We start from the raw sequence: 26,167 nt of genomic DNA on the forward strand, positions 1-26,167 counted from the left end.
TGTGGTTATTATTATTGACAACGTTTTGATTGTTGGAAGAAAAAGAATTATTAACGTTGTTTCTAATACGCTCACTTCTACGAGGAACAGAGTCTTGCCCTGAAGGAATGTCAGTTTCAACAAGAGGGATGTTAGAATCTCCACCTTCGGTATTATTCCTAAACCCATAGGAAGAACCTTGAGAATTATTAGGGTTGAAAACAGGTGGTGGAGGGGGGTATGCAGTGTTACTGGCATATTGCTGAACATCTCTTGCTATTTTTTTCTTCTTACCATTAGTCAGTTTAATCATAGTGGCTTCTATACTGTTGAAAATCCTCGTGTACTCGTATTTGTAGCGAGGAAAATCAACGCTAGACTTAATTGAATGTTCCAAAGTTTCAAGTTCACTTTTTAGTAAGGCAACTTCTGATTTGTAATAATTAATTAAGACCTTAATAAATTCGTACCCTTGTCTGTTAAATAAGTCCAAAAGTTCATAATGAAATTCGGACCGTTCAATTAACCCGACAGGGTACCTCCACTGTCTGAGCCCTTTCGGAATTATTTCCTTTCTTAAGCACTCCTCAAGATAAGCAATTTCAAGTTGTAGTTTTCTACAGCGAAAAAGTTTCTGGTCAAACACATTAATGTCAATAGAAAGATTACTCTGTGCTGCTGGCTCAGGGGAAGCTGAAATGGCAAACAATGTCTCCAAAAAAGTTTACATTACCTAAATAGTTCCCGAGAGAAGGGAAAGATTCGTCAGAAACCTCCTGCGTGTTACCGCCAAGCAGCTGGTTACCATCTAGCTGAGGAGTAGGGTAGATAAAATGCTTAGTTTTCTGCTTTCTTTTCAGAATAGTAGTTTTTGGAGACAGGGTAGGCCTAGGATCTAGGGTCTTAGCAACTGAAGTAGTCTCGGACTCGTGAGATCCAGAAGGGCGTCCGGTAGAACCTGGTTCCCCCTCGACATCTGGGATAACCGACATCTGAGTCATCACAGCGGACGTGCCGGCCTGTGCGAGTATAGCTACCTCGAGAGATGCCATACAAGTGGACGGTTCTAGATGGTGTCCCTAAACCCCTACATCGGAGGTTGGCGGGGTGTCCAACGACAGAGAGGCAATGGTGGTAGGCCGTGAAACTTTGGCCTTTTTCTTTGGTGGTTCTATCAGTTCTGCCGATTCCGTCTCCATCCTAAGGGCACGTTTTTTAAGCCTTTGATTTTCTAAATACAGGTTAAGGGCAGCCAAGCAGCTTCTAAGAGTTTTAGGAACGAAGGATTGGCAGATGGTGCAGGAAGTATGGTCGTGTTCCTGGTCCAGAAAGAAGACACAATGGTCGTGGGTGTCTTTATGCAGAATTTGATGTCCGCATCAACATTTACCTTTCTTAGTTGACATCGGCTAAAGTTAAAGGCAGCTAACCAAGCTTCAAGCAACAATATCAGTAAGAAATCCCCAATGGGGTACTTTGCTTTGGACATCTTGACAAAGAGGAGCGAGGCAATCAATCTGCTGTTCGACTGTGGCAAAAAAGTTCTGGGGTCTGTGCGTGCAGACATCACATTTAAGGCCCCTGGTTTATTACCCTACGTGTGACGTCTCACGTACCTAGAGCAATCAGGCTGAAAGCTTTTGAGTAGGATCCGACGTACGGATCGCCTGAGGCGGAGAATCCCACAGTATGAATACTGCAACATGAGAATAGAACATCAGAGATTCTCCTAGCTGATTTGATGGCCATTAACAATGCAGCTTTCCACTTGCAAGCAGAGACAGCAAAAATGATTGCCCCTCTTGATCCACCTTCCTCTTGCCTTGGCTGGAAGGCAAGAAAGGACCAGGGTTTGGTAGGGTAAAACCTACTAAATCTCAAAACCTTTTGCAGTCTGCAGCGACTTAGTCTTGTCCCCTCCCCCAATGCCCTGGGTTTTGGGTCCAAACAGAAAATTCTTGAACAAAAAAAAAAAAAGGCAGAATCCAAGATTTTGGACTCAACATGCTCTGGAAGGGACTGTTCTCTTAACCGGGCATGCCTGCTGATATATCAGACCCAGAAGCAGCTGTCATGTTAGATGCTTCTAAAGCAAAGCCACAATGCAAAGAATGTTTAGCCATCTGACAGCAACAGTTGCAGAGATCTAGCAATTCTTTGTTGAGAGCTTTATCCCCCGGTCTTTCAACTTTTTTTTTCGTCTGGTGCAGTAGAGTTTTCTGAAATTTAACCACATGAAACTTGCAACTGACAGTTCCACTAGCCAGGGTGACTGAAGTGTATACTTCCTTTTAAAATCTAGCTAGGGTCCTACCTCTCTTCTCAATTGGCAAGGGAGGTGCTTCCTTGGGGTCTCTTGGGAACAAACAACACCACAACTGAGTTACTAAAAGGTGTTTGTGGGAATCCAAAACCCTACAAGAAATGGTCTGGCTTCCTAGCAGCTGTCTGGGAGTCAGACTGCAAAGAACAGTTAAGAATGACATCATTCACAACCTCTAAGACTGAAGGAATATCCAAACGTTTGTGGTCAGTAAACCAAAGAAACTTAACACATTTTCCCAGATTTGGGGGAGGGGGAATCCTAAGCCTCCCAAAGAACTCCCTCATCCTATAGAGTAGCTCACCAAATGTAAAATCCCCAGGTGGTGAGGTTAATGCCAAATCGGCATATGAACTACAGAAAATCTGATCTACATATGCAAACTCATCTTCATCAATTTCATATGAACCACTGGACTTCCTGTGCCCTTGTCAGCTGAAGTTTCTTCACTCAAACATGGGATTCCACCCTACCCCTTGACAGTTTTGAAATGGCAGTCAGAAGCCACAATCTGCACAGTGATCTTGGACCCATCTTGTGAACGGTGAGGGGACCTAAGGCATATCAGACCCCAAATGTGTTTCAAGAGGAGGCCTCATCACATGCTCAGTCAGTAGAGGGGACTGTGAGAGTCTCTCTGCTTTTAACACTCGAGTCTGAACAGACTGACTAATGTAGATTGCCCTTCATCCTCAACCCTAACTTGCTTTAATCACCACTTCTTACGAGAAGGAAGCCTGGGCTCAGAGCAACAGGCAGATATACTGTGTGTGGGCCCTAACGCTTTTTCTTCCTGTTTCTCCAGTGATTATTTTCATACACTTGGTTGCCCTGGAAATAAAGCAGGCAGACTGGGGATAGCTGGACATGTTTTGCTCCACACCCCGGCATTAACACAGTGCATGGAAGTCCCCGTGAGGGATTTGTTTTTAATACCAAGTACTTGTCTTGGTAAATGATATCGAACATAACAGATAAGGAAAATGGTTCCCCAAATGGGGTAAATACCTTTAACATAGTTCTAAACTCGGACTCAATATCAACCAGCAACACTACAAATCTGTATTGCGATCAGATGTCAACAATGAACTGAGAAAAATGGTGCTGACCAACGACCATTATACTCCAACATTAAAGCAGAGGGGGTGTCTGGTATTTGGGATGGCCAAGAGCTTCCACTGCAGGAAATCACAAATACAGCAACAGTAAAACGTGATGAACATAACCTGTGCCTGTTTAGGATTATTGATATACTTAGGCTACCAAACTAAGGTGCAGCAGGGACTCCTTGTTCAGACTTGGGTCCACCCACTGAGGCAGCACCTCAAGATCTGCACTTGTTAGGTTATACAGCAGAGGGAACCACTGCTGCCCAGGTGAAAAAGGAGGCATGAGAATCATTTATGGTCTGTGCTCCTGTACTTTTGCAGGAACACTGGTGATTAAAGGTATGGGAAGGAAAGTGGATTTGTGCAAATAAACTTATCAGAGCAGGGGATGTTAGGATGCTATAGCAGTGATCACTAATAGCTTTAAGCATTATATCCTGCCAGCTAGCTTCAAAAGCTTTATGGCATCTTTCACTTGCCAAAACCTTTAGTCAGCTTGAGCAGGTTCAAATACAGACATGGTTAAATTTTCCAGCACAAAGTTCAGATCCCAGGAAGAAGCAACCTGTTTACAGGGATGTTGCAGGTGTAAAACTCCTTTAAGTAACTGTTTTACCAAAAAAAATAGAAGAAAGTTGAGGATCCATGGGCAGACATGCTCAAGTGGCCACAAGCTGTACCATGACAGAGGAGTAGGAGGGCCAGAGGCTAGAAACTCCCACAAACACGTTACACCATTAGTACATAATTCTCTGATACAGCCCTGGTTACTGACTAGGCATCAACTAGAAAATCTTTTCCACTTGCCAATTTAAGATTTTTTAGTAGCAGGCTTTCTTGTCTTCTTTAGTACCTGCTGCATATCCTCTGCAAAGAGGTACCTAAAAGAAATTATAACAGAATTACCTGCACAGTTAGTTGAAGATAACAGAAATTGTGGTGCACCCCCCCCCCCCCCCGTCTTGTCTGAGCAGGTCCAGTTTATGAGGAAGCTTGCGTCAACTGCCTTTAGCCAGTAGCATAAGAAGGAAGAATAGTTGTGTAAGAACTTACCATAAACATATATGTCCTTCTCTTCTCTAGGGATAGAGTCAGTACATTCAAGAACAGAAGTAAGTGGGGAAGGATGGTGGGATAGAATACTGCAACAGAGAAGAGGAGGACACCTATCATTATGCCAAGTTCTTGCACAACTACTCTTATGTCCTTCTATTCATCGGGTGCAATATTCTTTACATGGGGGGAAAATACCAAAGCTCATGCAGAAAGGGAGGTGGGTTTAGCGAAAATGTTCCAGGAAACCATAAAGAATGACCCTGGCAAACCCAGCCCTGGATCTAGACATGGAATCCAGCTTGTAGTGCTTGGTAAAAGTGTGGACAGAGGTCCAAGTTGCTGCTTCTAGAATGGAGTTGGTGTCTAGTCCCTTGAGGAAAGCCCCTGAGAAGGGCACTGCTCTTGTAGAGTGAGCTTGATTGAGGAGGAAGGGATTTTTCCATGGTAGGTACAGCAGAAAGAGATGGATTTGGATATCCAGTTGGAGATAGTCTGTTTGGATACAGGCAATTCCAGAGCCCTGGGGTGCAGACACACAGATAGTTGGTCTGATTTTCTAAAGGTTTTACTTTTGTGAAAGTAAAATCTGAGTTGTCCATGTACCATCAAGTGTGTGTAGGATCCTCTCACTGTTGTTATGGGGAGAGGGGAAAAAGTTTGGCAAGTGAATGGCCTGGTTTAACTCATTACATTCAAGTGATGCCTCCAGGTGCATTTGCAGTTAACTCCAGGTGTCAAATATTGCTTGTTCATACCTGCATCAATAATTCCAAACCCATGCTATGTACAAGGTTTTAAAAGATTTCATCTTAAAGCTTACACAATAGCAAACTCAACTGCATTATTATCTGACCACTGTCTAGTGCAGATAGATATTAACTGTTGCTTTTATGATACTAATTTATACAGGTATAATTTTCACACTTTTTTAAATATCTCAACAACCAAGTAACAGACAGAACACCTTAACCTCATATGAAATCTCTCAGCTAGATGAATAAAATGCTGCTGACAGTATGTGTGCAACTTGAGTGGTTGCAGACATATTGTAAATTATTTACAAAATATTACAAATATAATAGCTACTTTGTTTACTGAGACTTATAAAATTCAGTTTAAAACAGTACCTAAAGAATACTACTGCTATAAAAATAACTTGTGCAGAAGAGTTTTCCATTTATAACTCCTATGGCTCCAGACATATGAATATTTGTTTGAAATATGAAGACAACTAGATTCTGTCAAAATGCTTAGACTCCACCCACTGGAAGTTAGAGTGCAAACTTTCCGAGCTCCATTGGACTGAATGAGTTAAGGACAACTCTAACTACTTTGGGCATGAAGGAAGGGTTGGTGCGAACGGAAACCCTGTCTCTGTGGAAGACCAAGAAGGAAGGAGAAGCCATCAGGGCCTGGAGCTCGGAGATCCATATGGCAGTAGTTACACCTACCAGGACCACCATTTTCCAGGTGCAGTGTTTGAGGGAGCTAGAGGAGCCTGGCTCAAAAGACACCAGGGTCAGTTTCTCTAGCACAAAGCTAAGATTCTAGGGGGGGTCCACCGGTCTCCTGTGAGGTCTAATGTGGAGGATGCCCCTGAGAAACCATTTGGCCTCAAACCTGGAAGCCAAAGGAGGTGAAAGGGGCAGACATGCAGCGATAGCTAACAAGTGCGTTTTTTAACGGAAGAGTAAGCTAAGCCAGCATTGAGCAATTCACACAGATATGAAATAACCAAAGTGAGAGCCACTGTTAGCAGGCCCAGGTTTCTAGCAAGACAGCAAACAGAAAATCTCTTCCATTTGGAAAGGTAAGATTTCCTCATACTGGGTTTTCCCCGGTCTCCTGTAGGACTTGAAGCAGGTCCTAAGAGAAAAGGTGTCTAAAGGGTATCAGGGCTCTATCATCCACAGGGTCAGTTGAGTTTAAAGGTGTGGGTGGATGAGGTAGCCCTTGTTCTGTGTGAGGAAGTCCACTTTGTGAGGTAATGAATGTGCTATGCTCAGAAAAGTATAGTTGTGTACCTACCATAAATGTAGATGTTCGAGTGTATACACTGATTTTTTTTTTCCAACAAAGCCAGAGACTGGAATCGAAATTCCAAATGATGCAAATACTGGGTTAGCGTGTTGTTTTACGCACCACTGAATCTTTTCTTGTGTAACCTGGCAAGTGGAATCATGAAAATCATAGACACCATAAACCTAACAATCCTGAGACACACTCTAGCCAAAGTCTGAGACTAGGGTGAGAAGCTCAGGAAGGTTTCCACCTTTCTCCTGTGTCAAAAAAGCTTCTTGATGCATAGCCTCTATAAAACATCATAGAAAGATAATCCTGTCTGTAGAGTTCAGGCAGGATTTCTGAATATTTATCTGGAACCCCCGACTGGTCAAGCGAATGAAAAAAGAAGTTATGTACTCACCATAACATTCCATCTGAGCAGTTCTACTTCATTTGTCTTCAAACCTGTGGAATACCAGCTCCGTATCAGATTCGAGCCAGCAATCTCACTAGCATCTGCTCCGAGCTCCAAACTCTTCCCCTTACCCATAATACACCTCCACTACATTCCAACCCCCAGATAGAGTTTCCTGATCCTTATACTGATAACCTGACCTGAAAAATACTTATGACCTATAACTGCAGCCCGTAGGCTGTTCACATGACAAGGTCCGGGGGAAGGAGGGAGGGACGGTTGAAGACAAATGAAGTAGAACTACTCAGATGGAACGTTATGGTGAGTACATAACTTCTTTATCTTAAGTAGTTTACTTCATTTGGTCTTCAACCTGTGGGACAGAGTCCCCAGCTATTAAACTCCTGGGTGGCCCTCATGGAAGGATATTCCGGAGCACAATGGAACCAAAAGATGCTCTCCTTCTGGAAGTCAAATCCAATTTATAATGAGAAAGAAATGTATGAGATGAGGACCAAGGAGCTGCAGAACAAATATCACCCAAAGAAACTCTAGACCAAAAGGCCGCAAAAGTAGCCATGGACCTAGTGGAATGAGCTTTCACCTGACCTGGAGGAGACATTCCTCTGTCCTTATAGACCTGAAGGATGCATGAAGAAATACACCTCGCAATAGTGACCTTGGAGACAGGTTTTCCCAAAAAGGGTTTATAAAAGGATACAAACAGTTGATCGGATCTACAGAATTTTTTTGTCCTGTGTAAATAAATTCGTAAATGTCTATGAACATCCAGCAAGTGGAGTTTGTATTCCATTTCATTAGCAAAATTAGGAAAGAAAACTGGTAAATTGATGGTTTGATTGACATTAACTGGTGATGCCACCTTGGGAAGAAAGGATAGATTGGTCCGAAGAGAAACCCTGTCTTTGTGGAAAATCATATAAGGAACTTTGAAGGACAAGGCCTGCAGTTCTGAGACCCTTTTAGTAGAGGTAATAGCCACCAGAAATTCTGTTTTCCAAGATAAGAATTTTAGATCTGTGGTTGCAGCGGGTTCAAAAGGCGGAGTGACCAGAGCTTGAAGAACCATAGTAAGGTCCCATGGAGGAACAGGATCCTTGACAGGGCGGCGTAACAGAAAAGTCCCTTTGATAAAGGCTTTGCACAGTGTGGAGGAGGCTAGAGAGGCAAAATTCTCACCCACATGAGAATGAGAAATGGCAGCCAATTGAACCTTGACAGTAGAAGAACTAGCTCCTTGTTGAAAAATATCAGCTAGAAAATCAAGAATGGCAGAAATAGGAGCCGTGAAAGGGTCAAAACTCCTTTGAGAGGCCCAAAAGGAAAAACAGTTCCATTTACTGGGATAGACCTTCCTGGTTGAAGACTTATGAGGAGTCACCAGAATAGACCTAACTGAAGAGGATAATCCAGGAGTCCTAGCGATCATGGGAAATGGAGCAGCCAAGCAGTGAGCTTAAAACTGTCCAGGTTTGGATGAGACACTCCCGATGGGTGTGAAATCAGAACCTGAATGGGATCCAATATCTAGGGCGGAGCCAGAAGGTGAGACCAAAGGAAGGGAAACCATACCTGGCAAGGCCAAAATGGGGCAATGAGGATCACTTTGCTCCCCAGTCGACGAGCTTTCTGTAAAAACCTTGGAATGACAGGTATTGGAGGGTAAGCATACAGAAGAGCGGGAGGCCAAGCACGGACTAGAGCATCTCTGAGGGACTCCCCCGGCAGGGGGTTCAGAGCAAAAAACTCGCTGCACTTTGCGTTGGAAGGAGATGAGAAGAGATTGCAGCAAGGCTGACCCCACTCCAGGAAGATCTGCTCAGCTACTGAAAGATTCAGAGACCACTCATAAGGCATCAGAATAGTCCGACTTAACCTGTCTGCTAGAATGATGGACCGTCCCAGAATGTGCACTGCGATGAGAAAACGACCAGTGGAGATTGCCCACTCCCACACTCTCATGGCCTTGCAACAAAAGGGGTAAGACCTGTTCCCTCCCTGTTTATTTACATACCAGACCACTGACATGTTGTCCGACTGAATTGCATTGGTTCCCAGAGGAAGAAAGGCATGAAGGGCCTGCAACACTAAAAGGACCGTCCTCATCTCTAGAACATTTATGTGCAAGCTGGTCTCTACAGGGGACCACAGGCCTAGGACTGTCCTGCCCAAACAATGCCCCCTACACCAGAGTTGGGAAGCATCCATGGTCACTGTAGCTTGGACAGGGGCTGGAACAAAGGGTTGTCCCTACAAAATGTCTGGAAAACACATCCACCATAGAAGAAACGACAGACAGGCTCAACCGAGTTGTATTGGATACGACAACGGAAGTTCTGACAGGGACCATTGTACGGCTAGTGTCCACTGTAGAATTCTCATATGTAACTGGGCACTTGGGAGAAGCGTTATGGTCGCCGCCATTGAACCTATGGCCCTCAACACTGACTCTGCCAATGGAAGATGAGAATGGTAGATCAGAGACATATGTGTCCTCAGGTTTTGTACTCCTCTCCAAGGTCATGAAGTCTTTGCACTGTTAATGCATCTATCCTTGCCCCAATGTAGTCTATCAGCTGGACAGTATTCAGAAATGATTTGGATGCTTGATTGTGATCCCCAAAAGCAGGGCAAGGTTTAAGAAATAATCCTTGGTTTGACAGAGTAGACGCCTGGTGGGAGCAGTGAGGAGCCAACTGTCCAGGTACGGATAGACTTGACTCCCGGGAAGCCTTAGGTGAGCCGCTACCACCTCCATCACTTTGGTGAGCACCCTAGGGGTTGTGGAGAGACCAAAGGGTAGGGCTCGAAATTGGTAATGATTGACTCTTAGCCGGAAGCAGAGGAATCTACTGGAGCTTCTCTGCATCTTTATGTGATAGTAAGCATCCTGGAGGTCTAACGAGCACATCCAGTACTCTCTTGCATGATGGATTGTAGTGTGACCATCCAGAATTTTTCTTTGGCAACTAACAGGTTCAGGGTAGATAAGTCCAGAATGGGCCTTAAGTCCCCCGTTTTCTTTGGCACCCAAAAGAACCTGGAATAGAAGCCCGATCCGGACTGATCTGGGGGGACTGTTTCGATGGCTCGTTTTCCAAGCAGCTTGGACATTTCCTGTGCTGCTGCCTCCCTCTGCATGGGTGGTACGTCCGGGAGGTATTTGGGAGATTTGGAAGGACCCATAAAGGGGATAGAGTATCCTCTGGATATGATCTGAATCACCCAGCAGTCTGATGTTACGGACTCCCATGCCACCAGGTGCAAGCATGATCATCCCCCGACTGGCTCCAGAGTAGAGCAGTTGGGCCACCTCTCAGGGTTACTGTCCCAGCCTGTCCAAGAAAGCTTCTCGAGACCCAAAATTCCTCGGACCCCCACTGCCTCTGGGCCGGCGTCCATTCTGTCCCCTTCTGCCTCTGGTGGAAGAAGAGCCCCGAGTGTCTGGGGAATACTGCGACTTCCAGAACCACATCTTCTTTTGCCCTCTCTGATTCCAGGAAAAGGACCTTTGAGGGTTCGAGAAGCAGATTCTGACAGCGTCTTCCTATCTTTCTCACTCTGGACTAAAGTCTCTTTGACAGTCTTACCAAAGAGAGTAGAGCCATCATAAGGGGCATTGGCAAAGGACGCCCTGAAAGGTTCTGAAAATTAACAGTCTGAGCCAGGCATTGCGCCTCATGGACACGCCAGACCCAGCTGCCCTAGCCACTCCTTCAGTAGAATATGAAAGGAGTCGCATGGACATGTTGGAGACTGCTTTCAAAGTGTCCATCCTCATGGAGAACGAGTCACTGTCCTCCTGCGACATGGACTTAGGGGGAGACTCTGCCAGTTCCTTGACCAGGTCGCGTTGGAGTTTTGTGACGTGGGCCAGGTAGTTCAGCACCCTAATAGAAAATGTTGCTGAAGTGTAAACCTGCTTCCCTAAGCGGTCCATCATCCGCAACTCTCTGTCAGGAGGATGAACTGAGGAACTCTCTTGGGCTAGTTCCCTCTTTGTGGCTGCTGCAACCACCATAGCATCTACAGGGGAGCCCTTGTTCCATGCTGGCCTATCTGAAGGTGGACTCAAGAACTTGTCAGGTCTTTTGAGGAGCGCTTCCATGGTGTTCGGCTCCTTCCAAGCCCGCAAGGTGACCAGGTCCACCAATGGATCTGCGGGAAGGGACACCCAGGAAGTAGATGGGCCCATGCCAAAAGCCTTCAGAAATACGGACTCATCAAAAGAAGGTTTGGGGGCAGACCAACCTCCCCACTGGCGAAGGATTTCCATGATGTTTCCAAAGGAGACATCCTCAGGAGGTGACCTGGGGGACCCTTCCCCATCATCCAAATCTGTATCCTCGGTGAGGGACTCGGGGGAGTCAAAGTGCCTCCTCTTACACGTATGCTTGCAAGGCACATCTCCGGAAGGGCTCTCCGGGGGGAACTCGCAAGCCCACTTGTTCCTCAGAGGGAACCATCTAGCGCTCCTTGAGCACGGGCTATCCCTCTGGTAAAATGATGGGATTCATAGAAACAGCCAAGGGGTTCAGGGCGGTGTCCGATGGGATGGTCAGGGGCCTCGATCCAGTGGAGAGAACTCCACCAAAAACGCCGAGGGAGAACGAGCCTCCTGGGGAACCAACAAGGAAGCCTGACTCCCACAGTCCGAGAGAATCTGAGCCGGGTGCCTGAAGTGGACGGAGCTCCGAGTGAGGGAACTTGGCCCGAAAAAGCCAGAGCCAATGAAAAAAGTTCCACTTCCTCGGATCAGACACTCAAACTCCGGCTCCAAGAGCGGCTCAGATCCGAACTGGTCGGATCTGACACGCTCCAGACAGCTGTCGGCGTCGAGGAAGCAGGTACCATTGGCACAGACTCCCTTGACTAAAGCCATCCTCGCATCCGGAGTACTCCAAACCCGGTGGACGGATTGGAGAAGGAGAAATCTGTGTAAAAATGGGGAAGCGAACTCTCCCCTCCTGAGGGAGAAGGGGCTGGCAAGACCCCATCTGGATCTGAGTACAAATGAGCCTCATCATTTTATCCATGTCGACTTCTGATAAGGACCTCGACGAGGCCACTGACTCTGACCTAGAGGGTCAGTGAACCGAGGCCCTAGATGTAAAGCGCGTCTCCTCCGGCTCTGGGGAAAAATCTCGGAGATTGGAGCTTAGCACATGAAGGGAGGTCCGGGCACCTCTTAGGTTTCTCAGGCCTGGATTTTGTCTCTCTCTCCTCTCTGCCCCTTTTCCGCTCCACTTCCGCAGGGTTTGAAATGGCAGGGTGAGTCCCAGCCTAGGAAGGAGGAGAAGCAAGGGCAAGAGAGGAAGGAGAGGCAGCCACAGTAACCACTATGACCGAAACCAAGTCAGAAGTGGGAAGGCGGCCTTTCAGGGCCAACTCAGCCTTCCTGTCCTTGACTGCACATGGGTTAAAACCCGCGCAAATAGAGAAGTATGTACTTAGATGGGCAATGCCCAAGCACATTACACAAAGAGTGTGGCCATCTGCTGGGGACAACTTATGGCCACACTCAGTGCACCTTTTAAATATAGGCTTATTAGCCATTCAGACAAAGACGGAAAAGAAGTAAGAAAAAAATGTATTAGTTTTCCCACGGAAAACCACTCACCACACACACACACACACACACACACACACACACACACACACAGAACACACTGAGGGGGGAGGGGAAGCAAGGACACTAACCAACTAAGTTAAACAACAGTAAAGTTTAATTACATGATGCACCAAACGAGAGGAGGAGAAGTGAAACCTGTATTAACCACTATCCTAAAAGTTAGAGAGGAAAAAAGGCTTTCTAAAAGCTTTCAAAACCCACTTACTACTCTGAGCGCTGGAGATCACAATGCTTCAGTTAGCCACGGCAAATGAGATCTGGGGGTTGGAAGGTAGTGGAGGTGTATTATGGTTAAGGGGAGGAGCTTGGAGCTCAGAGCAGATGCTAGTGAGATTGCTGGCTCAGATCCAATACGGATCCGGTATCCCACAGGTTGAAGATCAAATAAAGTAAACTACTTCAAATTTCATAGTAATGGCTCTTGACATCTTGGAAAAGGACTATGCCAAGATCAGCAAGTCATGTAAATAAGGAAATATGGGAAGGCCAATCAGTCTGCAATGAGCTATGACAGGAGCTAGACACCTTGCAACCACTCATGGATTAGAAGATAACTCAAAACTGACAATGTGACCCAGACACACACAATCTGTGAAGTTTCCTGAAAACTTTGGATATGGGAATATGATGATAATGCAGACTCGAGGGACAATATCTTGAATTTTGGAGCTTTCACACAGAGGTTTAGGAAAGAAAGATATAGAATTGGTCTCAAAGAATATTCTTTCTTCAGTACCTGAAACATTATAGAATAGAAACCTATGCCCCTCTGAGTTAATGGTACTAGTTATACGACTCCTATGCTGAGTAGATGCTGAAAAACCTGAGAAAAATGTTGGTTCAAAAGGTGGGGAAGGAAATCCCTTGAAAGGAGGTACTGTATCCAATGTCAAATGTATCCCTCCCGAACCACCTTTAACACCCAAACATCTGCCACAATCTGCTGCCAAAGGGAGACCACAGACTACAAGTAGCCAGGTCAATTTTTTTGAGAGAGAGGGGCAGGAAGGAAGAAGGCGGGGGAAAGAACGCTGGTATAGTCATTCCGAGTTTGAAGACTCTCTCTTTGGGAAAGGATCCTTGTTTCTTGTTGTTCACCCTCCTGCCATCTCTTTTTATTTCCCCGTTTGTTTTGAAAAGGAAAGGCTTGGTTGTTTTATTTCTCGGACAAAGCAAATCTGGGATATATTTAAGGGGAGCCAGAGAAATTTTGTCAACTCCCAGGATTAAATTTCCCCCCTCTCAAATTGAGGGCCTGAGTAGATCAAAGTCCAAATAAAACAACCTTATCTAAAGCTGGAAGAAGAATTTCAGACTTCACCTCATCAGTAATTTTATTACATACCCAAGCATACCTCCTCAAAACTGCAGCAGCAGTGCTCTAGACAATGTATCTTTACAATCATGCACTCTCCTTAGAGCATGTTTAGAAAAGTAAATACTACAACAAACAGAACTGAGATAAGCATTATCGTCAGGGAAGTGCGGCAGCTAATTCTCACAAAATGCCTGCACAAAAAAGCCCAAACATCCACAAACAAGTCTAACTGTTAAGAATTCTATATGCCTAAATGGGAGAAAAAAAATTCTGTTACCAAATACGTCTGGGAGGGGGAAAAATCACACCTTTTAGAGGCTACAGCATCTATGGGAATAATGAGCATTTTCTTTTTTCTTACAAGTAGAACTAAAATATAAAGGGCTAAGTGCCTGAACTAAACTCTAGGCTAAGCCAAATAAATCTTCCCTTAGTTAACAGAAACAGTGAAAGCATTGTGTAAAATCTTACCATAACTTTACACGTCCTTTTTCTATATGCTGCTGTATTCAAAACACAATGTAGTCCGCCTACAGTGATTCTAGTACATATGGCCATTTTACAAAAGATAGACGCTACCACTGGGGTGCATGTGACGTCCCACGTCTCTTTGTGGATGTCGGCCATAAACAGATGTCAGGTACAAAAAGGAAGTCAGCACGCATCTTCCTCAGAACTGAATGCCACCGGAATCAGCGACTACAGAGTGGGTACTCAAGAGTCAGGCAAGTGCAAGGGGGAAGGCAGGGTGGGAAACTATACAGAAGCATACAGAAGACAAGGACATCTAAAGTTATGGTAAAATTTTACAGAACAAGACTATATCCTTCTACTCATATGCTGCTATATTCATAACACAAGGGGAGAGTGCAAAAGCTCCTGCATTAAGAATAGAGTGGAGGAAAAGACGCATTTTCCACAAACCCATGAAGGATGGCTCTGGCAAATCCCGCTCTGGCTCTAGACACAATGTCCAACTTGTAGTGCTTGGTGAAGGTATGGACAGAGGACCATGTAGCTGCTTCTAAAATGGCAGCTGTATCCAGACCCTTGAAAGAGGCTACAGGGTGGAACTTGTCCTAGTGGAGTATGCCTTCACTGGGAAGGGAAGGTTTCTGCCATGGGCAATATAGCAAAAGGTGATTGGTTTGGATATCCAAGAGGATATGGTTTGCTTGGAAACAGGGTGTCCCAGGGATTATGGGTGGTAAGACACAAAAAGCCTGTCTGATTTGCAAATGGGTTTAGTCTTGGCCAGACAGAATCTAAGTTGTCAGTGAACGTCTTGGGTATGTAGAATCCTTTTGGCCGGCTTTTGGAGTGAAGGAAAGAATGTGGGTAGACTGATGGTCTGATTCAGGGACAGCTCACTGACTACTTTGGGCATTAAGGTAGGGTTGGTGCACAAACACACCCTGTCCTTGTGGAAAGCTGTAAAAGGATGGGAAGCTATAAGGGCTTGAAGTTCTGAGACCCTTCTGGCTGAAGTAATGGCTACCATGAGTAACGCTTTACATGTACAATGTTGGAGGGGAACAGTCTTTGGCTGGTTCGAAGGGTGGTAGTGTAAATTTTTTCCAGAACAAAGTTAACATCCCAAGGAGGCAGAATGGGCTTCCTTGGGGGCTTCAGGTGCAGAACCCCTTTTAAGAAAAATTTTACTTCCAGTCCAGAAGCCAAAGGAGGGATGAGAGGCAGGCATGCTGAGATGGCAGATTAGTGGGTCTTAACATAGGAGTAGGATAGTCCAGACTTCATCAATTTACGTAGATAAGACAGGACCACTGGGGGTTCTAGTACCAGTGGTTGTAAGCTTTTTTTAGACACCAGGCAGAAAATCTCTTCCACTTTGAAAAGTATGATTTTCTGGTATTTGGTTATCTGGCCTCCTGCAAAACCTTTAGCACGTCCTCTGAATAAAGGTGCCTGAAGGGAATCAATGCCCCATCACCCACACAGTAAGGTTCAGCTTGCACAGATGTGGGTGTAGGAGCACTCTCCTCTCCTGTGTGAGCAGGTCCACATGATGGGGTAACTTGTGGTGATTGCTCTTGGCTAGATGCAGTAGTAGGGGGGAACCAGTCCTGCCTTGGCCAATAGGGAGTCGCCAACAAGATTTGGGGTTGGTCTTTCTGAATTTTCAGCAGAACTTTTTGTATGAGAGGGAAGGGGGAATGCAGAAACGTACATCCCCTTCCAAGGGAACGAGACAGCATCCACCCTCCATGCTTAAGGATGTGGTACCCTGGAGCAGAAGGTTGGAAGCTGTCGGTTCATGGGGGAGGCAAACAGATCCAAATCTGGAATACCCCACTGATGGACAAGGTCCAGAAACACATACCTGTTTAGCATCCATTCGTGAGACAGAGTCATGGTCCTATTTATAGTATCTGCTATCACACTGTCTGCTGAGGGAATGCAGACAGCTTGGATAATGACTTGTCTGTCTATGGAGAGTTACCAAACCTGCAGGGCTAACCTGCACAGGAGGGTAGGACCTTGTTGTCCCCCCCCGTTGATGTACCATAGTAGAGTGGTATTGTCTGGGTACCACCTCAGTGTGCCTGGACGGCGATCATACTTGAAAATTTGTAGGGCTAATATTAGGGCTTTCACTTCCTAGATAATGATGTGTTCTTTCTGTTGACCGAGGGTCCAGGAGTTTCTTGCTCTCCATTCTCCCAAGGTTGCTACCCAACCAGTGTATGAGGCATCTGTGAAGTCTTGTTTGGAGGTTAGGGGTTGTAGAGGCAGGCCTGGGTTGGCGTTTATCTGAGCTATCCACCATTTCAATTCCCGGGAAAGGCATGACAGCATTGGAATCATGAACTCCAGGGGGTGCAGATGTTGTTTCCAGACTGTTCTCAAGTACCACTGGAACTTTCTCCTGTGAAGTTTTGCCAGTGGAACCATGGGGATGGTGGAGGCCATGAATCCCAGGAGCCTGAGGAACTCCCTGGCTGCCATGGTGCTTAGAAGGAGCAATTCCCTGAAGTAGCTAGCAAGGGACAATATTTTTTCTGGGGGAAGACAGGCCATCATTTTTTCTGTTAGGATGCACCCCAGGAACACATGATCCAGAGAAGAAATGAGGGATGAATTTTTGAGATGTATAGTGAACCCCAGACTTCTCCAGAGGGAAATGGTAAAGTTTAGATGCTGTACCACCATACGAGCTGATGGGGCCTGGATCAGGATACAGTCTAGGTAGGGAAAGAGATGGATTCCCTTCATCCTGCCAAAGGCCATGACTTGTACCAGGCATTTTGTAAACACTCTTAGGGCCGTAGACAGACGAAATGGCAAAGCAAAGAACTGATAGTGTGCAGAACCCACTGAAGCAGAGGAATTTCCTGAAGAGGGGATGGACTGGAATGTGTAAATAGGCATCTTTCATATCCAAGGACACTAAGAAGGCCTGGGGTGGGATCAGGAGGAGCAAGGCAGAAGGGTAAGCATGCGAAAGGAGGGAACATGAAGGTGTTAAGATGGGACAGGTTCAGGACTGGTCTCCATGGATCTTCTTTCCTGGGAACTAAGAACATCCTGGAGTAAAATCCCTTTCTTTTTGCATGTACAGGAACTCCATGAATAGTTCCTTGATCTAGGAACTCCTGAATAACCAAACAAATCTTTACTGTCTAGGGTGTGTCCAAGAGTTTAGACTTAATGTCATCAGGGAGAGGCTGCAGCCTAACCCAGGACTAGGCTCCTAATGGCAGACCCTGAAGCAGCAGCCCTAGATAAAGCCTCTACTGCATCATAACTGAACTTAATAGAGTACCTGGGTTGCCTGAGTGCAGGAGTTTAACAGAGCAGACATTTTAGCCTTGGCTGGGCAGTCAGGGAAGTCCCCTAGTTGTTTAGTCACTTCAGCTAGCAGGGCCAGGGAATATTTGGTCATGTGGGTTTGGTAGTTAATTGCTCTAACTGCTAGGATAGCAAAAGTGTATACCTTTTTCCCTAGGTGCTCCATTAACCTGGTCTGCTTATCAGATGGCATGAGGGAGGTGGAAAGGAGCAGCTAAGCAGTTTTTTCAGTAGCCACAGCAATGGTTGGGAGACTCCATTTGCAAGCAGTCGTACCACCACTTCTGGCTTTCTGTAACCCGACTGCTGTCCCACTTATAGAAATATTTAATATGAGAAATGGTTTCCCTGAAGGTGAAATCTTCACCTGGGAATATGTGCCATTTGACTCCTCCTCTGGGGAAGCATGTCTCAGAGGGCAAACAATTTGTAAGGTGTAGGAGAGAGATTCACCTCCTGATGAATCCTCATCTTCAGATGAAACCATCTGGAGCAGGCTTACCTTTGGAGGTAGATGAAATAGAGGCCTGGACCTAAGTAGAGATCAGGCGTAGGGCTAAGAAGGCGTTCAAAAGGCCTTGTGTGAAGGCTTGCCAGTCAAGATGTTGTTCAGAGGCCGCGGGTGTCGGAGAAGCAGCAAGATGTTTTGTTTTTTGCTTCTTCTTATGGGACTCCAACGATGAGCTATTGGAGATCTGTTGAAGAGTGGGAGGGCCAGACGCTGGACAGCACTCAATACCAGAAGCACCATCCTTGCGAACCACAATTTGAGTGAACCAACGGGAACCCTTGGATATGATGAGCCTAGGTTCCCCCTTGGCGACCAATTCGGATGCCTGCGATTCCCTCTGGGATGTGCCCTTGGTTTGTTTAACAGCTTCCACTTGGGTACCCCGCCAAAAGGAGGTCCAATGATTCTGGCTAGGCCTCCAGGCCTTCACCGGCCTCGAGAGGTATGGCTGGAGGAGAGAGCGCAGCAGCCAGCTCAGGCCTAGACTATTTGGCCTTTTTGACTGGCGGCTCATTCGAGGGGCCCGATGTCGGATCCATCACTTTGGCCAACAGCTTTAGATGTTGGTTCTCTACATAAAGTTTAAGGGCAGCTAAGTGACTCCTGAGGGTTTTGGGAACAAAGGCCTGACAAATACAAGTAATGTGGTTGTGTTCCTGGCCTAAGCAAAAAAGGGAGAGCTCATACGCATCTTTATGTTGAATTTGCCTTCCACACCTACACTTGCCCCTTCTACCTGACATGGACCCAACAGCAGTAGCAAACCCCCTCATGGGGTACTTCCCTGAAGTCGATAGATGAACGCTTCATGCGGGATAACTTTTCTGAAGGAGCAACAACTAGAGCTGGCAGTCACACAGGAGTCAGAAAAGTTCGGAGGAAGATGTGTGCTGATGTCAGTTTTGTACCAGATGCCTGTTTATGGCCGACATCCAGAGAGAGACATGGGACATCACACACATCCAACCAGTAGCATCTACCTTTTGTAAAATGGCCAGACGTACGAGAGTCAATGGAGGCGGAATCCCTTGTGTTATGAATTCAGCAGCATATGAATTGAAGGACATATAAGTGTTTAACTATTCCTTCTTGTCAAACATATGCATAGAAGCTGTCTGGCTCATTTCAGGGACATCAGCCCAACAAGCAAGCAAATTAGTCCATAGCCCAGTCAGGCAGAGAATGTACAGTTTTGTACCTACCATAAATGTAGATGTTCGAGTGTTCACACTGCTGCAGTCATTACATTTGGGTTATCCTGCCGTCAGGCGGTCCCCGCAGTCGGACAGAGTTCCAAAGTCTTGGTCCGGCGTCGGTTGCTGTCGCTTCTTCCCTGACGTCAGTGCGCCAGGGGTATATAAGATGCATCTGACGCGATTTTCTTCAGTTTTTCTTGCCCCAGATGTCAGGTGCCCCCAAGTAGGTAGGCAATACATATTGCTAATAAAACAAATAAAAAATAAAAACAATACCTTCAGTTACAAGCAAATACACCACAAAGGTTGTATAGGATAGAAAGGTATAGATAAGTCCATCTAGGACAGAGGGGATGGAGGGAGGGTAACCTGGACGTGCAGCAGTGTGAACACTCGAACATCTACATTTATGGAAGGTACAAAACTGTACTATGTTCATCGTGTTACATTGCTGCAGTCATTACACTTGGGTAGAATCCCCAAAGCTAAGGTTGGGTGGCTGGTCTATAAAGAGTTAGGATTGGCTATGAGGCCCTGCAGAACTGCAGTGGCAAATCCTGCTCTGGATCTAGAGTAAAGAGGCAAGTGGTAATGCTTGGTAAAGGTGTGTACTGAACTCCAAGTTGCAGCCTCCAAAATTTCCTTGGTTGGTACTCTTCTGATTAAGGCTGTTGAAGTGGCTGTTGCTCTGGTAGAATGTGGCCTAATGTTATTAGGGACTGATTTTCCATGCTGTGTGCAGAAGTAACGAATACAGTGTCCTATCCATTTGGAAATAGTCTGCTTTGAGATAAGCCTTGCCCTGTGATCCTGCAGCATATGCTACAAACAGTTGCTCAGTTTTCCCGAAAGCTTTTGTTTTGTCCAAGTAGAAGCGTAGCTGCCTGTGTATGTCCAAAGAGTGCAGAAGTTTCTCCCCTTTATTCTGGGGGTTTGGATAAAAAGTTGGCAAATGGATGGTTTGGTTAAGAGCCACACTAGATACCACCTTTGGCATAAAGGTAGGGTTTGTCCTTAAAGAAACCCTGTCCTGATGAAAAATTATAAAAGGTTCCACTGCCATTAATGCCTGTAGTTCTGAGACTCTTTGTGCTGAAGTTACTGCCAGGAGCAGAGCTGTTTTCCATGATAAAAAATTTAGATTGGCTGTATTGGCTGGCTCAAAAGGTGGCAGGGTCAGTTTTTCCAAAACAAAATTGAGGTCCCAAGTTGGTGTTGGTGCTCTCCGGGGCGGTCTTATGTTTTTAGCCCCTCTCAGGTACTGCTTTAGCAAGGGATGAGAGAATAAAGGAGGGTCCGTGTTGTAATGTGCTGAAATGGCAGAGGCGTGGATCTTAATTGATGAGAAGGATAGGCCTTTGTCCAACATCTCAGTTAAGTACTGTAAAATTTGAGGGATGTTTGGGTCAAGGCTTTGAGCCTGGTTCCAGGCACAGAAACTCTTCCATTTTCCTGAGTAAGATTTCCTGGTGCTAGGCCTCCTGGCCTCCAAAATGACATCCATAACAGCTTTAGAGAGATGTGTTGACTGTTTGACTAATGAATCTGCCATGCAGCCAGGTTTAGGGTTTTGAGCTGACCGTGCAGGATCTGATCATTTTGTTGAGTGAGAAACTGTGAAACTTGAGGCAAAATCCATGGTGGGCCTTGAGCTAAGTTCTTTAAGATTGGGTACCAGTGCTGGCGTGGCCAGTCTGGTGCAATCAGGATAATTTTTGGCTCTTCATGCCTGGCTTTTATGAGTACCTTTGGGAGAAGAGGCAGTGGTGGAAAAGCATACACTTGTAGGTTTGTCGAGCTGAATGAGAGGGCATCCACTTTCCATGCTTGCGGATGGTAACTCCTTGTGCAGAATTTCTTTAGCTGGCAATTCATTGGGGAGGCAAACAGATCTATGTCCGGGCTCCACCATTTCTTTATCATTCTGAATATTTGAGGATTCAATTCCCATTCGTGGGGATCCATGATATTTCTGCTTAAGTAGTCTGACGGTGTTTTTTCTCTCCTGGCAGGAATTGTGCTTGTAGATGAACTTGATAGTTTATAGCTGTGTTCCACAAGGTCATGGCTTGTCTGCAGAGGGGGTAGGAGTGAGTGCCCCCTTGCTTGTTTATGTACCACATAACTGTGGTGGTCTGTCTTTAGTAGTAGTTGTCCTGGATGCAACAGGTCCTTGAAAGCTATAAGGGCATTTTGTACAGCTAGCATCTCTTATTGTTGTGAAGATGCCTTTGTTCTGCGGGCCACTTGCCCTGAATACATTTTCCTGCCATGTGTGCTCCCCAAGCGTAATCCGATGCATCTGTTGTCAGTGTTTGCCTGGCTGTGGGATGAGTGAAAGGCTGTCCCTTGTTGAAGTGACAAGCTTGAGCCCACTATCGAAAGTCCTGTTGAAGGCAAGGGATTAGTGGTATAACTGTTTCCAAACTTTGACAGTGTTGAGACCATACATTCTTTAGGTACCACTGTAGTTTCCTCATATGCAGTCTGGCATATGGAATTAGTAGTATGCAAGATGCCATGAAGCCCGAGGCCTGCAGAATTTTTCTTGCAGGGACTTGGGTCTATGTTGCCATCAACTGAAAATATTGTGTCAGTTGTCCTTGCCAGGCGTGAGAAAAGCCATCTGGGCCGTTGTGTTCAAGCTGGCACCCAGGAATATTATCTCTTGTGAGGGCACTAGTTTTGATTTCTTTTCGTTTACTGTGTACCCCAGGCAACTTAACTTTTTTACAAACGCCAGATGCTGTAGAAGAATGTCCTTACTCTCTGCTTGAATCAGGCAGTCGTCCAGGTATGGGTAAATTTGAATTCCTTTCTGTCTGCAAAATGCAATTCTGGTGCCAGGCACTTTGTGAAGACCCTGGGTGCAGTAGATAATCCAAAGGGCAGTGCAGAGAATTGGTAGTGCATTGGACCAGCTAAGAACCGGAGGTATCTTCTGTAGTTTTGTCTGATAGGGACATGCAGGTATGCCTCCTTGAGGTCCAAAGTCACGAGCCAAGCTTGCTTGCCCAGCATGGGAAGAAGCTGCTGTAGTGTCAACATTTTGAATTTCGGAACATCCAGGTAAGTGTTTAGTGAAGAAAGATCCAGAATGGGCCTCCAGGCTTTGTCTTTTCTGGGAACCAAAGAAAGAGTCTTGAGTAAAATCCTTGCCCTTGTTCCTGTGGTGGTACCTTTTGAATAGCTCCCATGTTCATGAGTGCCATAATTTGTTTTTGGGCCTCTGCCCATTGATTTAGTGGCAGATTTGGCATTCCTTTTAATCTTGACAGAGTGTGAAAGTGGAACCTGTAACCTTTTGAAATAATATTGAGAACCCATTTGTCTTGGGTGATTATATGCCAATTGTGATAAAAAAGTGCCAGTTTTCCTCCCAAAGGGGCTGCCAAGAGTGAGTTGTTTGGCAGCTGGAGTGGGAAGTCATTGGGGCTGTTTTTTGTATGGTTGGTGCCTGTCTTCCCCTTCTTTCTGGCCTGATGCACCCCATTGTCGAGGCCTGTAAGGACCTTGTGGTTGACCTCTACCTCTTGGCCATCTGTATCTGCTCCTTAGAGGTCTGTCATTAACTGGAAAGGACCAATTCTTTGTTGGCCAGTTTCTACTAAATCGAGGAGGATGAACCTGTAAGAAATCCTTCACTGTTTGCATAGATTTTGCCTTGACCTCCATTTTCTTTAATACCTCTTCTGCCTTAACTCCAAATAAAACATCCTGCTGTAAAGGTGCATCCAGTAATTTAGCTTTAACATGATCTGGTAACGTATGTTCTTTTAACCATGCATGTCTTCTAATGACAGAGCCTGTAACTGCTGCTCTGCATGAGGCCTCTAAAGAATCAAAACCACATTGCAAAGTATGCTTTCCCACTTGTTCAGCGGCATGCAATAAATCCTGCATTTCTTTAAAATTAGGAGGATCTGTATCTGGAAGCATTTTTTGTTTCAACTGAGACATCAAAAATTGCTGATATTTTAGCATGTGAAACTGGCAATTTAAGGCTCTCATTGCTAAAGTTGCAGACGTATATACTTTCTTTCCCCATCTGTCTAGTGCTCTGGAATCTCTGTCAGAGGAACTGGGTTCTTTGCTGATGAGGCCTTAACCCCTTTGAGTCCCTGAGAAATAGTTTCAGGATCAGCAACAGGGCTTTTATACAGAAATTTGTGTGAGTCAGGGACTCTGTAATATCTTTCCGGTTTAAGTGGAGCTGGAGGTAAGGAATCAGGATTTAATCTGGATTCAGTGTACACATCATCCACAATATCTAGCACTGGCGGAATAGCCAGGGGTCTGTGTTGAGGTAATAATAGGAAGTCTTGGAGCCTTTTCTTGGATTCTGAATAATCCTGGCCTTCCCAATGGAAATGCTCCCTCATGGTATGTAAGGCTTCCCCAAAGGAGTAGTCCTCAGGCGGAGAGGCTGATGGAATAGATTCCCCAGCATAAGAATCCTCATAAGGGGGTAAAGAGTATCCCAGTTCTGAGGATGAATCAGAGGAAATGGACCCCTGGTCGGATGAATCATAATCTGCATCCTGTCTAGGCCTTTTATCAGGTGGGGGATGGGAACCCGTGATTAGGTATTCGGCCATTTTGAGCATTTGTTTCTTTGGCATGGAGGCCTGTCCTAGAGAATGCTGTACTTGTTTCTTAGTTTTTAAAGGAGGCTTTGTCTTAGAGGAGGGTGTAATGCTTAGCCGAGTAAGTCTGAAGCTGCGGGTAGCTCAGGAACTCCGGATCCCTCTGCAGGATAGGTTTCGGTCTGCTGAAAAGCTAGTGCGTCCAAAGGCCCAGCCATCTCCATGTGGGGGTCGGGGGCGGCCTGTGGTTCTGCAGAAGCAGTAGTCAAGGGCTGCGAAGGCGCCTCACTGAAAACCGGAGAACCGGTGACTGGCCTAGAAGAGGCTTCGTCGTCAGTTTTGGGCCTCGGATGCCTGTCCTTGTCTTTGCGCTTTTTATGAATACCGGTCGGAAGTTCTGATGGCATGGTATAATTAAATTTTCTGCCAAAGTAATGGGCAAAATAAAACAGACATTTAATAGTGCGCTTATTAAACCTAGCACAAAACCGACAACCAGTAACGTCGTGGTCTGGGCCTAGGCATGGGATACAATAAGAATGGAAATCCTTATGAGGTATTTGCTTCCCACAAGAAATACAGTTATTAACTTTTACTGACATCGGTCTGAGGCAAGAAAAAGTTTCCCCAATGGGGTACTTAGCTTTGTAGAAGACTTCGGTTCTGGATTTGGAATGAAAATCTCAGGAGTAGGCCGACCGGCACTTGCGAACTGCTTTTGCTTCGGGCACCGCACGGCAAGAAAGACTGAAGAAAACGGCGTCGGCTGCATCTTACTGACGTCAGGGAGGAGGCGACAGCAACCAACGCCGGACCAAGACTTTGGAACTCAGGCCGACTGGGGAACCGCCTGACGGCAGAATAACCCAAGTGTAATGACTGCAGCAGTGTCACACGATGAACATCTAAGGTTCCTATGTATAACTAGCACTGGCCATTGCAGCTATTAATTTTGAAGACCTAAGGTTCCTATATATAACTAGCACTGGCCATTGCAGCTATTATATTTGAAGACCTAAGGTTCCTATACATAACTAGCACTGGCCATTGCAGCTATTATGTTTGAAGACCCAAGGTTCCTATATATAACTAGCACTGGCCATTGCAGCTATTATATTTGAAGACCTAAGGTTCCTATATATAACTAGTACTGGCTATTGCAGCTATTATGTTTGAAGACCTAAGGTTCCTATATATAACTAGCACTGGCCATTGCAGCTATTATGTCTGAAGACCTAAGGTTCCTACATATAACTAGCACTGGACATTGCAGCTATATTTGAAGACCTAAGGTTCCTACATATAACTAGCACTGGCATGTACAGTTTTCAGTTCTTGTGAGACAACTGTGTACAAAACCAATACAAGGACATTTTTTGCACCAAACTAACGTGAGAACCACATTTTACTACATAAACACTAAACATTTAGGGAAAAATACCAACAAGTAATTCAAATTTAATTAACAAGAGGAAGAAGAAAGTACAGCTGTGCAAGTAAATGTATCAGAAGAGTGGATGTTGAAATGATCAATCTTGTGGCAGCCTAAGCTGTACGGGTTACATTCCTGCAAGGATACAACAGCCAGCCAGCTTCCAAAGCTTCAAGGCACTTTCCAGGTCACAAACTATTAGTCAGCTCAAACTGAGATGACTAAAAATACATGTGTCGGTGCCAAGCCCTTCAGTACATTCATGCCAACAGTGAAAGGAAGTCAGAGTCTTGAAAGGACAATGCCAGGAACAAGAGTCCACACCCTGGCAAAAAACACAACAAGAAACAAAGGAGATGGGAGGCAGCATCTACAGCAGCAGTGAACTGAACAATTCAGTTCAATCAACATAGTACCAGACTTGCCTGTGGATAACCAAGGTATAGTGTATCCTCTCCCCCTCATTTTTAGGTTCAGGAGAGAAAACACGGAAATGGATAGTTTGTCTTAAAGTAAACCTGGATACTATTTTAGGCATAAAAAGGAGGATAAGTTCTCGAAGAAACCCTGTACCTATGGAAAATAAGGGTTGACTCACCATAAGAGCTTGCAACTCAGATACCCTTTTTACACAGGTCAGAACAATCAGTAAAAATGCTTCTCATACTAAGAACCTGAAGCCAGACTGATTAGCTGGTTCAAATGCAGCAAGTATTAGCTTTATCAACACAAAATTAAGATCAAAAAGAGGAGCAACTAGACTTCTGAATGCAAA

At 45.4% G+C, this 26,167-nt stretch overlaps 1 protein-coding gene across 1 annotated transcript in view; it reads right to left on the minus strand.

Annotated features, from left to right (window-relative positions):
- The window catches only part of USP7 (ubiquitin specific peptidase 7), a 3,814,244-nt gene that overhangs the window by 745,877 nt on the left and 3,042,200 nt on the right, over nucleotides 1-26,167 (minus strand). Inside the window, 1 exon segment of the mRNA XM_044088895.1 lies at nucleotides 76-672. Coding sequence (XP_043944830.1) covers nucleotides 76-672 — 597 coding nt within the window.

Source organism: Protopterus annectens, chromosome 12.part0 (assembly GCF_019279795.1).
Source record: "Protopterus annectens isolate FY-2018-M chromosome 12.part0, PAN1.0, whole genome shotgun sequence".
NCBI classification, from domain to species: domain Eukaryota; kingdom Metazoa; phylum Chordata; order Ceratodontiformes; family Protopteridae; genus Protopterus; species Protopterus annectens.